Source organism: Dermacentor albipictus, chromosome 1, assembly GCF_038994185.2.
Source record: "Dermacentor albipictus isolate Rhodes 1998 colony chromosome 1, USDA_Dalb.pri_finalv2, whole genome shotgun sequence".
NCBI lineage: Eukaryota > Metazoa > Arthropoda > Arachnida > Ixodida > Ixodidae > Dermacentor > Dermacentor albipictus.
The window spans coordinates 185,973,551-185,987,683 of NC_091821.1; the positions used below are offsets into that span (position 1 = coordinate 185,973,551).

Genomic DNA, 14,133 nt, shown 5'->3' on the forward strand with positions numbered 1-14,133 from the left:
TTACAACCTTGGTTCACTATGTACACAAGATGGTGGACTTTTGCACAACTCTACTCCCAGCGGGCACACATACAGTAGCATACCTGCCAATCTAAAGATTTGGAAATTCGTAAAACTATCGCAGTAGGGCGGGGGGGGGGGGGGGTGCGCAGCAGCACTTTCTTTTTTTTTAAGGGATTTGCCTTTTGTGACAAGCTTACTCACATTTTCACAACCGCAAGTGAAATCCATGTTTTGGAGAGTAAAGAGCAAAAACTCCACTGGGGCACAATTTATTTTTGCAATGATTTTGCTGTTGCCAACTTTGCCTGCTTCAGAAACTTCTCTGTGTAGGTTTGCTCAAGGCAAGTACCACTTTGGTGTCCCTTGACCATCAGCAGACTTTCGAGACTTTCGAGCGAAGCTCTGTTTGAGTTTTGATCACAGTGCTGAATATTCTGTCACATTCAGCATTGCTGTGGGGAATGGAGAGAATACTCAACATAACCATTGAAATTCTGTGGAACGTGAGCGATACACCGACACTTTGAACGCCTCCTAATTGTGACCACTTCACGTCGCACCATGGCTCATTCAATATGTCGGCTGGAACCCGATATGCTTGCAAGTTGGAAAATTCGACCCCAAGTGCGTCGATTGCTTCCTTTGATTCTCCACTTTGCTAGGGTAGGATAGCAGGGAACGCCATAATAAAATGATGTACTGTTGAATGAAACAGTTTCCAGAGTTTGTACTTGAGCAACTTCAGTCATCTTGACATTGACGTCTTCTAGCAGGAATTTGTTGCGAATGTAATCACATACTGCCATTAAGTACAGACGTACAGCAGAGAAAAACTGCTCTCTCTCAACACAGCTCATTGTCTCAACCACAGAGTAGGTTGTGCTGCCAATGACTATGTCTTCATCGCTTTTCTGGTTCTCTGCAGCTCCGTAGTCAACTTCCAGCAATGAATGACATGCCTTGACAACACCTTGGCGCACAAATCTAGTCGAGAGATCCTCGAAAAATCGGTTCAAGAGGCCCCTCAGTACATGGATTTGGGGAGCCTGTGCCTGAATAAGGCAGTCTGCCTTCTCAAAGAGCAGTATAACATTTTGAAGAAAACGACAGCATGCCCTGTTTAGCTCCAATGACAAAAAAATAAAGCAGGTGCTCCTCACGGGTCACGTGGCTGGCTTCCCCAGAATCCTTGGATGAAGTTTAAGTTTTTTTGCTTGAAGTGCAGAATGAGCTCCTTTCCTCTTTAGCGAGAGTTCATCGCCGTAAGTGCTTTTTTTCCCGAGGCCTGCAGCAGTCTTATGAAGATGTGTAGCAGACTTTGGGGTCAGTGCAGGGTTCTTGGGGGTTTGTGAGGAAGTCTTCGGAATTTGGTATGACTCCAAAAATAGGCTCTGCTTGTTGCACTGCTTTGTTTCAAATTTTAAAAAAAAGCTGAGTAGTGATTTCCACTGGTCGAGCAGCCTCTTCAAACACTTTCTCAACGACAGCCAACATGTCGGCAAATGCTTCAACATCTTTCTGATCTCGGCGTCATGCATTTTTCGGAACAGTCTATCGTTCTGTTCCGAGCTTTTTTCTAGGTTAAAAAAAAAAAAAGTCAACCAAAGCATCATCAACCTTTACAGGAAGACATGAAGCTCCTTTTTGGGCAGCCAAGTTGATGAGATTGCACGGCCAACGAACCCCTATCAAACCTGGTTGAGCCTCTCTCAATATGTTGAAACACTGTTTTCCTTGCCAATCATGACATTGGCATTGTCTGAACACACAGCCAAAAGGTTTCCAACAGGTAAATTCCGAGACCATCTCGTTCAGAACCAGATTTGCAATCTTGTGACCTGTTGCTTCCCCTTGGATTGTCCTGAGGCAAAGAAGGCGGCTTTCGACTCTACTCGTTTCTTTAACGAAATATGTCGCAAGAATAGGGTAAAGCTGCGTATCCCTATTGTTACTGCCATCCACAGCGATCGAAAACACTTGCTGTTTTAGGGCATCCAGCAAAGAAGCCTCTGCTCCGCATTGGCAGCCATTTCCCGAACAATTGACATCGTCTTTGTTCGTCCACAGGCATAGAGTTTTCCTTCCTTGCACTTGGGGAAGATCTTCCGGAAAAGCGATCCGGAATGATCGCTGACACTCAGCGGGATATTGTGTTCAACTAAAAATGCCATGAAGAGGCAGTCTGCACAAATCACACCGAGGTTGTTGTTGCTGTGTACAAAACTTGCTAGGCTTGGCTGGCTGTCCGCGGCTCGCACGTATCCCTGACACTTTTTCGAAGCGATGTGGACCTTGGTGTTAGACTTGCCGCCATGCGAGATGTTCACATCACAGGCACACGTGGTGCAGAATCCTAACTTGTCCTCTTTCTTCAACGGCATGAAGCACGGAAATTCTGCCGTGTACGATTTCAAAAAAACTTGGAAGTACTGTTGGGGCTTCGAGCGTGCCATTGCACTGTGAAGCCGCTACAGGCCGGAGTCGCACTGTGTCCGACGTGGCAGCTAGTCACACAAAAGGTGAGGCCAACACTGCCGTGACTGAAGTCCAAACCCGCGCATCCGCGCGAACAAACTTAACAGCATGGCAACAGGTTTGCGGAGGCACTAGAGGTGCTATCGGCACTATTGGGCCTTGGATATGGATTCGTGACCCCCCTAGTAGACAACAGAAGTCACTACAACCACGCAGCTGCTGATGATGATACCATGCATACGTATTGCGCTCTTGCGGCAGCGCAAGGTACCAGGGTGTAGTTTTACTACATTATTACATTTTTTTTCCGCAAATAATATGTTTTCCGTAAAATTTCAACAAGATTCGTAAAATTGTAAGACTGCTCGAAATTTGTACGTATTATGGAAGATTCGGAAAAGTTGGCAGGTATGACAGTAGCCATCTAGTACTGTAGCACATTCTAGAAAGAGAGGGAGTAGTGGTGGGAACCACCACTAAGGTTGTGATGGGGAGAAGGAGCACCACTGCCATGCAACATTCCACGAGGTGAACCGGAGGAGGGAAGGTGATGAGGACTGTTTTTTGTTACAGACGAACCATGCAGCAAACAGCATTAGCGTGAATTCAAGTATTATTCATCATGTAAGTTTGTGTTGGCTATAGCATACAAAGCAATCGATCTCTTGCAAAAGCATCGTCTTTACCTGATTCTCATGAGCCCTTGAATCTAACGTGCACCCAATTTTCATGGGTTTAAAAGTGCACAATATAGCATACCTCCTGCGTTTGCAATCAAAGAAAACTACACAGGCACAATTTACCTTCACAGAAGCAATTTTGTTGTAAATGAGCTTTCTTAAAGCATCGCAACGTCGTCTGCATTTGTGCCCCATTCGCCACAGATACCAAGGTCACAGGAGCGGTATTCTCGAGCGATCGTTTTATAGATACTACTATCACTGTCGTCGTGAGGTTTTACGTGACTCTGCATCGGACTTGTCCAAGTATGCGGCTTACAGTGTTCCTGGCACTGTGCACGAATAGCAAACATGGCACAGCGCGAGAAACGCTGGTGGCCATACACGCCAACGCATCTGGTGCCGAGTTGCGCAAAATCTTAAGAAAGTGACAGCAGTATCACCAAAAATGTTGACTGAGAATAAAGCAGATGCTTGAAGATCACTTTGATAAGTGGCTACACTGATTGCAAATGCATATGAATATCGATAGCGATTATCTCGTGATGTAATACACAGTCTTGGATAAAGAAAAAAAAAGTGGGTTTTACTACAATAAAGAAGCATTGGCACAGTCTCTGGAGATGGTAAGTAACTAAACATGCTTAGTAGCTAGACATTGCTGTCATCAACACTGTGTACAGTGAAACCTTGTTATAATAAAATGGGTTATAACAAAGTAATAGAAGTAATGAAATAACTATACTTTCCCTAAAAGCTCCCACGAGAACCTATGCTGTGTGCACAGCATAGTTTGCCAAGTCATAAATGGTGACGTTTAGATCTGTTTTTGTTGGGCAACTATACAGGGCGTTAAAATATGGCTTCCACTACAGTGTTCCTTTTTTATTTAGCTTCACTGAGACAGTATGTTGCCATATCGCAACACCTTGCAAGAGGTTAAGTAAGACAATATAAACAAAATACAGAGTAATACAAAATATAAAAAATTCATACCATGTCATAGGTATAAAGAAGTTTCCAAGACTTCATGTTTTTCCTCTGCAGGCAATGCACAGCATGCTCTAGGCAGTACAAGATGTCATCTTCCATGCTCACAACCTGCACAAATGATCTCTTTACTCGTATGTCATATCTTCAAAGTTTTCATAAAATACCGTATCTACTCACACAATGATCGGTCTTTTCTGTAAAAAAAAAAAACTGCCGCAAATTCAGGGGTGTGATCATTACGCAAGTTAAATTTCCCGCGAGAAGAAAAAAGTTTTTTTCATCCCGCAACAACAGGTGAACAACCAGGCGGCTGCAGGTGTAAGAAGCGGACATCCATGTTTGATCTCTCGTGGAATCACCCATTACATTCTACCGGTACTAACATGTGGGGCAGAAACTTGGAGGTTAACAAAAAAGTTTAAGGACTTCACAATGAGCAATGGAACGAAAAATGTTAGCCGTAACATTAAGAAAAAGGAAGAGATTGGGGTGGATCAGAGAGAAAATGGGGGTAGCCGATATTCTAGTTGATATGAAAAGAAAAAAATGGACCTGGCCAGGCCACTGGTGGTCTATTACGAGTTACACAATCGGTTTCAAGCGATGAGAAGCACAGTCAAGGACGGGAGAGAATTAGCTGGGGGATGAAATTAAGAAATTTGTGAGCACAACTTGGAATTACCTAGCACAAGACAAAGGTAATTGGAGACTACTGGGAGAAGCTTTCAACCCGCAGGTGGACATAAGAAAGTAGACATGATCATGCTAGTGTAAAGCTTTACGTCCGAAGCCGCACTGAAATTTGCGCACATACAAAGGCTCCATTTGAAGGATGGAGGCTTAGTACCGTTACTGAAGTCGACATTATGCAATACAAGCGCTAGGCAACGGGACACGAGACGCAGGCCACACATGGGGCTGAACTAACAATTCAAGCTTTGTTTTGATGTGTGTCTGAATAGATATTCACAACAGTATTGAAATAGACAAAGATGTGTTTTGATACTGCTGAAAACATTTATACAGATGCATATCATAATACGAAGCTTCAGTTATAGTACAGACTTCGCCTTGTGTACCATCCCTTAGCAATGGTATTGCATAATGAAAAAACAACAAACCCAACACAATGTGAAGTTGACAGCTACCTAATTAACAGAGACAAGATATTCGTGTAAGCTTTGAATAAGGACGGAAACACGTACCATGGAGACATGACAGCTGATGCGGCAAAAGTCACACTCGTGATTGTCAGGTCGTAGCCTCGGCCGCTTTGCTTTTCTTGGGTCTGCCGCTTCATCAAAGCGAAGGCGCTCAAATGTCTTCAGACCCATCTCCACAAGCTGGGTACGATACCTTTGTTCGTTTTCACTGCATGCAAAACACAAAAAACATGGCATGCATTTTCCTCCTCTCAAGAGCTTCAATAGCAAATTTTAAAAAGTATTAAACTTGCAATACAAATGCCCGTAGCTCCATAATATGCCCTGGAACGACTATGTGTGAAATTAACCCCTTAACTGCCGTGATAAATTTAAAAAACATTTTGTTTTTTAATGTGGAGGATTTGGTAAGGCCTGGATATATTGTGGCAATTTTTTCTAAAAAATTATGATACCAGGAATGCCTATTGCATTTTTACTAGTCTTGTTTAGAAAAAATATACAGCAATGCCATTGTGTATTATTTATTTGTCAAAATTACGTGAAACTGCACCTGATACACATCAGCAAAAATTGTGAAAAGTTCACGGCAACTTAACTCTCATAGGCACCAGAGGACGCTCAGTGAGGAGTTTCCTCGTCATTGGCATTAAGGGATAAAATAACAAGGCCAAAGTTTTTTCTCATACATTTTGACGAGGCCGCACATACTATCTAAACAGGCTGCGACATACAAGTGCCCGCTATTATTCAACCAAAATGAGATCGAAGGTTTACCAAATTAAACGACTAGCACAACCTGAAAGTAGCATGAAGCTACAAAGAAAAACTTTAAAGGTCGCATGCGCACCGTAAGTACATCTACACCAAACTGTCATGGGGCCATTAGGATCTCTAAAAAGACATTTTGACATGCTGTCTTCAGACATTAAATTTTGGTCACATAAGTAAGTTGTTCAACATGTAGGCGCGCACAGAAGTTTTTTAAACAAACTGCCCCCCTCTCCCCCCTTAACCAGTCACCCCTATACCTTAAAGAGACACTAAAAATAAACACTAAGTTTAGGCTGATCAAAGTATGAGGACACACTTGAAAATATTGCATTTTTATCTTTTGTTTTTGTGCAACCCCACACACTTATCTACATATAGAAAAAATAATCATGCCTCTACCTTATGTTGTTAAAAAGTTACAGACTAAAATGTAATGTACACCCTACATGGTGAAACTGAAACTGATGAATTTCAGTGTCACTTTTTATTTTACTTTCCTTTTTTAGATTAATAATGTGTAAGTTAGGTATTATATTTTGCTCACATCAATAATATGATGTAAAAAATGTAATACAGTTAAACCTCAATATAACGAAGTCGGCAAAATCACCAATTTGCTTTGTTATATCAAAATTGCATTCTATTGAAAGTTGATGCAAATAAGCACAGTCGCCCATCGATTTTTCTTACACGGAAAGAGGCCGCAGAATTTTCCGAATTATCAAGCACTAAAAAAAAAAGAAGCAAATTTGAAAGAGAAATCAATTCATTTTGATGAATTTGGGAGTCGGGAATTAATGATACGGTTTCATACCACGTTGACGATATCTTCACATAGGCAGTCCGAATTAAGTGCAGCCTGTAACGCTTTCATGTGCACTCTGCCCCCGCGACTGATAGCGTCGCCCGCACTAGGACGACGCTCTCATGAAAAGCGCCGGCAGCGGGGAGTAAATACTTCGTCAGCATCTCGCTACTACGGGTCACCGAAACTCAATATTACGCGAACTTCAATACTAAACGCGCGGGAAGACAGTTTACATGGTGCTACGCTGTCTCGGCACGCCCTCTCTTCGCGGAGCAGCAGATTACCTCTAAAGCAGGGCATGCGACTGGGTATGCGCTCAGCTGCACTTACAGCCATGCGCAGCCACAGTCGAGAGGCGCGTCAGAGATCACCACGCGTGCCAACTTACACACCCTGCCCCCTCCCTCGAGCGCAGTTGATCACGTTACGGCGAACCCGCTCACCTCCCCCTCTTTCCCTCTGCTCGTGCGGGAAGGTGGCACTCGTGAAGCCATTATCTTGTCTGACCCTCGCACTTTCACTCGCACCTAACCTAAAGCACAAAGTGCGTGGGGCGTGATAGGCACTCATCACACTTGGACTTTATGCAGAACATGATGCAACCCGACTTTGGCAGTCGCTCTTATCACGCCGTGGGCCATTTGAGAGGTGCGTTTGCAAGCACCTGCTTGTAATTCAATCATTTGACCATCTGCGTCCGTGGAAGTTTTCATTTATTGTCTCATCCTTCCTATGTGACGGAACCGAAATTTCATTACACTGAAACCGCATACAAACACACTTCGTTATATTGAGGTTCTAAATATGCGGTGTTCTATCGACAAGAGGTTACGAAAAGTTATATACTTCATTATATTGAAAATATTGTTATATTGAAGTTCGTTATATTGAGGTTTAACTGTATTTTGTTAAATGTTATGCTTCAAGCTCACATAAGGAGGCTTTTCAATGGCCTTATTTAGCAAGACCCATAGAAAATGTTCGCATTCCAGAAGTGCTGGAATTCAAGGCGGATGAAAGCACTGTACAGCAGTCGAGATAAGCAAAAAACACCTAGTGTATGGGTGGAAAAAAAAAAGGAGGGAAGAGAGTGGTATAACTGGAGTCGTTTTGGGCACAGGTAACTCTACAGTACAGAGATAGAAGTTTTAATGATGAAAGAAAACATCACGGAAAGATTGGCAAGATGCTTGACTGCGATAGATGTAGCAAAGCCTGATTTGATCAAGTAGGATAGGCGACTATTTTTCACCTTCCTGTTTCAAGGGAACAAATATAAAAAGCATAATTATCATCTTGGCCAAAGGTTAAAAAAAAAATGTATACGTGAACCTGCCAATTCTCAAGTTTAGGCTCTTTGATGCTGTCTGCCACTTTATAACCCGAAATTATGCAACTTTCGAAGTCTTGCAACAAATCAGAATAAATCGGAAGTCCAGTTTTTTTTGTAACCTCTCCATTATGACACCACGAATAGCTGCACTTGTGTTTTCTGTTATTCTGAAGTGACAAATCCATTTAGAAATATGGCTGTATACAAAGAGGGAACATAACATATGCCAAGTGCATGAAAAATATTTTGTGGAGGTTCAGAGAGAAACAACCATGTCACAATGACAGCTTAGGCACAACTTTCACACAAGTAAATTACATGTATATCATGGGACATAGGAAAATTTGAACCAGAGATGACAGGTTAATATGTGGTTAATTGCCATAACAGTAATCAGAGACTGCAGGCCAGGTAACACACAGCCAATGTAACAACAGTACCTTGCAGCGATGATATGCACATTGCTCAGAACCACATCAGGACTGACCTTGCGAGCTCAAACTGTAAGACACGCTATAATGCAACAGCAGTGCAAGGATCACCTTGTAATGTAACCTGCTAGTTACAAAACATATAATTTACGTGATTGTCATACTTGATGGTTGTCACTTTATTTGCACTAACTTTAAGTCTTTACACACTTGCTTAAGGGGGGCATATCTTGGCTTGGCACAGCACCAAATAGATACGTACTTCCTTTAGTAAAGCAAGACGAGACGGTTACCTGACAGCATGCTTATATTTCAGCAAAACTTTTGCTATTTTCTTGTCCCGCTTATTTTTTGTGTGCATCCTCAGCTAATCCTAGAAGCTAAAGCACAAACCACCAGCAGACTTCAAGATTTCACAAGAATAAATATATCAGTTAATATGTTTCCAATATGTGGACCAATGCAATATGTAAAGCTCTAAACAGGAGAAGCAATGCATTTCATCGCATATCCTGAGCCTGTATTTCTTTAAACTAGCACTACACACAAAATTCCTAGTAAAAAATGTGCTTTCAGTACTGGTGACTTCAATTTTACAATTACAACATGGCCACTAAAGTAAATATAACATAATTAGGGGACTTCCATTAAATTAGCAATTGCATTGACCATCATCGTACAAATCATGTCTGCCAATGCTTGATCAGTAAAAATTACCTTCTTACCTTGAATATTTATTTTTTTAATAAACTGAGAGTCTGCACAGAAGCATGCAGTAGTACATAGCCAAAGAAAATGCATGTAATTTTAGACTCTATTGTATTCTTATACTGCAAGATGTGGGCATATCAGAAATCTTATAAGGCGAACATTTTACTTAGATCATAACAGAACCGGTGTAACGCACCACATTTTTCGAAGCAGTGGAAGGGTCCAACGACAGGTCTCTAGGCTCTCTCGAAGTTCAGTCGCAATTCCCAAGATCAATTTTTCAAAGGAGAATGTCGGTGGTTCACAGCTCGCTTTCATGTGCTGCACACAATAAAGGATGACACTGCTATACTAAGGCAATTTCACAACATGATTAAATGTAGCAAAATCACACAATATGGCATACCAGTGGTATGGCAGAATAGTACAGAATATATATAATACCAGATAATATTCCAGAAATAAGCAATGCATGTAAAATAAGACCATGCAAATGAAATTTGTCAAGTGAAAGCTTACCAAAAGGCGTAAAGGCAATGGGAGCAATACGAGTACTACCCAGTCAGAAGCACCTAACAGAAAAGGTTGTTCTGCAGCATACTTTCCCTTATACCATCAGTTAAAAGGGGCGAGGACACCAAATTCTTTAGCTTGAATGATGCATTGCATGTTAAACTGAACATGTCCAACAGCAAGTTAGCAAAATTTAGCTCATTCGGTTCAATAAGACGTTTAGATTTGATTTTTTAAATATATATATTGTATTTGAATTGCACAGCAGTTTGGCAACACTCACAGGTGAAGGAATGAAGTTCATTCTGTGGGGTCAATGTGTTAAGTACTTGCATGCGTGTCTCGGAGGTTAGCCCAGGATAGTTTCTGCAGCCATTCTCGCATTACCGCGAGAATGAAAGAATTGCCCTCCACTGCGGGCACAATAAAAGGGCAACGCCTTTTCTACTCCATTGGGTGCTAGAGCATGTGGAGCATGGAGAGTTTCTGCTGGAATGGCATGTGCCTTGTCGGCATGGTGCTGCTATTGTTTCGGAGCAGACGGCACAGCAGGGGCCCGAACTTGACTTCACACCAGTCATGCCAAAATAGCACTGTTGTAGATAAGAGGGGGCGGCTTAGATGCAGCAATTTCAAATTGAAAATTTGGTTTAAAATGCTTGGCGAGAGCCCAGTTTTTTGTGTGAAAGTCATACTGGCCCCTCGACTCTCAGTTGCAATTATAAATAGTTGGATGACCATGTCACGGCCCCTTTAAGCACCGTGATGCCTCACCTGTAACGAGCAGCAGACGTAGACACCTACACTCTGTCTCATATATAGCAGGCAATGCTACAAATGCTTGAGGGACTTTTCTCACTGTGTGTAGCCACGAGCAAAAGTAGTGTGCGTTGCTGCGTATGACAGAAAAAGCATAGGTGTGCGTCATCTAATATAATGTAACATTAGGTCTCTTACCTTTATGTCGCAAAATATGACGCATATATTACACGGAAAACATTGTATACCTGAACCCACTTATCAGGGCACAAGCGGAGCGACACGTTTTCTGCGACATGGTAACTATGCACAACTTGCTCTTGTGGCTATAGCATAGTGTGTCTCATATGGGCAGCATAAAGAAGATCAAATAATATGCAATTTCACGAAACCTTATTACGTCCACAAGTTTAATTATGACCTTTGAAGCAGTTACGCAGTACAAAATGCTGCAAGTCAAACACAGTTGAATCTTGATGATATGAATCTCTCGGGATGGCGAAAAAATTCACATAACCCAAAAATGTAAAAAATCTGAAAGTTATAGGTGGGAGGGCGGGTGCTGCAATGAAAGAGCCGCATTGCTCCAAATTTCAGATTCCCCCATGCACACATTCTGAAGACTTTCCCTTATCTCATGGCAAAATATTTGGAAGGAATACGCAGCAGAAGTTGAGAAAATTGCACTTTCTTAGTGTGTTGTGTTCAAAATCGGGAAGAAAATCGGGCTTCGGGAGGCGCTATTGCACCGCTGATCGTGTGTGACCCTGGCTTTCCATTGACGTAGCGCCACCACCTTAGTATCTCCATAAACACAAGATCAGAGATTCTGACAGCCACAGTACTGTATTTCTCGATGTAGAAATAAAAGCAACAAAAGCAGGCGCGAAAAAGGAAAACTAGCGTCGTGAATCATTGCTGCAATCCCGTGGCACACTCCTACTGGCTGATTTGAATTTTAATCACTGGCAAGCTTGCTTCACGCAAATTTTGGCAGCGGCGAGCTGTGCACTTTGCGTGTTCCAAGGCCGACATTGCAAGATCTGTCTGGTTAACTTGAGTTTCTTTCATTTGTGCGTCCTAGCTGCTACATGAAGGTGATAAGGATGCATTTTGTGCAACATAAGGGAATCTGTTTGCTTTTCTTTGGGGCAGAGAAGCTATTTCATATCATAAGATCTGACAGGTGAAAAGGTAGAAAAGTTTTGAATTGCCATCGAGCACCGAGGACAACACACACAAAAAAATTTAATTATGGGGTTTTACGTGCCAAAACCACTTTCTGATTATGAGGCACGCCGTAGTGGGGGACTCCGGAAATTTCGACCACCTGGGGTTCTTTAACGTGCACCTAAATCTAAGTACACGGGTGTTTTCGCATTTCGCCCCCACCGAAATGCGGCCGCCGAAGGACAACACAAGGTGTGTAATACAGAGATAAGGCTACCCATGGAAGCGAATGCCACCGATGTTGCTGACGCAGCAAGACTGGGTCACATGTGATTTCCGTCTCCTAATAAAGTTATAAGGTGTTTGAAAATGGCCGACAAGTTGCATGATACTGCACAAGGCAAAAGCTTTTCTTTTTTTTGGAACATTCGAGCACATTGTAAGCTAATGGACTTAGGCCGGGTCTTTTGAAAACTTTGTATCAGGCTTGATCGTATCATCGAGATTCTATTGTATGCTTGTACTGCAAAACACGCAGAAGAAAACTTGTCCACTACTTTCACAGCCTCCATAGCATTGCCCGCTACGTATGAAACAGAGTATAGTGAGGTTCGCCTATAACACTCAGACAAGACTCAAAGCAGAAAGCATCAATGTGAAAAAGCATATACAATAGAAGCTCGTTAATTCACAACTCGTTAATTCGACATTTCGGATAATTCAAAGTAGTCAGGGCAGTCCGTCCAACAATGTATTGAAAGCAATATGTAATGTATCCCGCTAATTCACACTGAAATCCGCAGCACCGATAATTTAAACTCTGCAGAGTTAGTGCGTGGGAGCTTGTTGGCGACGATCGTCACCGCACAGCTTTGCTTTTTCCATCTGTGGCCATCTGTTGCAGGTCGGTTGTCTCCCTCTCTCAAGACCTCCAAGATAAAAACGCCAGACACGGCACTGCATGTTTTTTCATTTATTTATTTATTGCAATACCGATGCACCCTACGCTGTATGTGCGAGTAAAAGCGTGCGAGGCGAGCCGTCGATCACAGCTCAATCTCGCCCGCATGAAAGGGACAAATGCGAAGAGGAAGCAAGCGGTCTTCTCTCCCACGTGAGGCACCCAATGTTGCAAGGTGCCATGTGAGGTGGGGTGGGGGCGTTTTCTCCGGCTGCAAATGCACACGTGGATGTGAGCAGTCGAGCGGCCGTTGGGGGCTGAGTCTAGTTGCATCGGTGTCCCGTAACTTTGTGCGAGCTGTGTATTCTCAGCGCTTACTTTGCGCTGAAGCGGTAGACAGCACGAATGTCACTTCACTTGCTGCTGTTGCCGCATTTCCGCATGCCAGCGTTTTGACAGCGAGTGTACGTAGTCATCGGGTGTGATGTGTACATGTTTGCTGTGTGCGTTGACACCATGCTTAGTATTTTAGTTAGCAAGTGAATGTTTACAAGTTGATACGGCCGATAAAAGTACTATCCTTACTTCATGCGGCTGTCTGCTAATTTGCTACCGCAATCGACACTTCGCCTTTCGGGCGAAACTGCATCTTCCTTTCTTTTTTCATGTTGCATCTTGGAGGCTATGCTCTTTATCTACGAGGTGTTCTGCCGAGAAACACCACCAGGTCATGTCTAACCCGGTAGCCGTGACATTTTATCAGCACTCGCAGTACCAAAAAGCACAGCCTTGAGATTCGTGGCTATTACTCAAAGGAAAGTTTCACTGGGATATATGTTTGGGCGCCACTTATGTGTACAGTGAAACTCAGCAGCGTGCAAGTGGTGCGTCTACGAAAGTACAATGGAGACCAACGTTGCAGTAGGCTGTGATGCGTTTCGAGAGTTCATTTTAGCACGTAGTTCCAGTTGCTGCCGTGAGCATCAGTGTGCATCGCGTGCGGCCAGTCATGCTACAGCGCTTGCGCTGAGCCAGCCGAAATGCCGTTCCCTCTAGACTTCAACGCGCGCGCCGTTGGCTATTCGGAGCATGCACAGAAAGATCCCCAACCAGCGTGCCGCTTTGAACGGTTGCCTGTGACCGTCGCAAAGCGCCATGGGCACCTTTTTTTCGTGCCATGCATTGCGCAGTCGGCGTGGCGAATGCGCGGATTGAGCAAGAGCCTAATGGACATCAGGCACATTGGGCCACGTTGGCCGGGTCCGGTTATGTTGGCTACACCAATGCTTCGGCCTATAGAAGTTCTCACCAACGTGACATACTGTGTGTCCACGCGCGCTCACACCACGTCGGACTATATATGCGCCTTAACCGAGTGATTTCTTTCTCTGGCTCTCATTAGTTCAAATTTTCTTAGCA

At 43.2% G+C, this 14,133-nt stretch overlaps 1 protein-coding gene across 4 annotated transcripts in view; it reads right to left on the bottom strand.

Moving 5' to 3' along the window:
- Jarid2 (Jumonji, AT rich interactive domain 2) overlaps nt 1–14,133 on the bottom strand; it is a 101,817-nt gene that overhangs the window by 11,614 nt on the left and 76,070 nt on the right. For all 4 annotated transcript variants that reach the window (XM_065456364.2, XM_065456363.2, XM_065456361.2 and 1 more), the window contains 3 exons: nt 9,568–9,692; nt 5,357–5,522; nt 4,155–4,259 (listed from right to left, as the gene is read on the bottom strand). In XM_065456364.2, the coding sequence (XP_065312436.1) occupies nt 4,155–4,259; nt 5,357–5,522; nt 9,568–9,692 (396 nt within the window). The remainder of the gene's footprint in view (nt 1–4,154; nt 4,260–5,356; nt 5,523–9,567; nt 9,693–14,133) is intronic.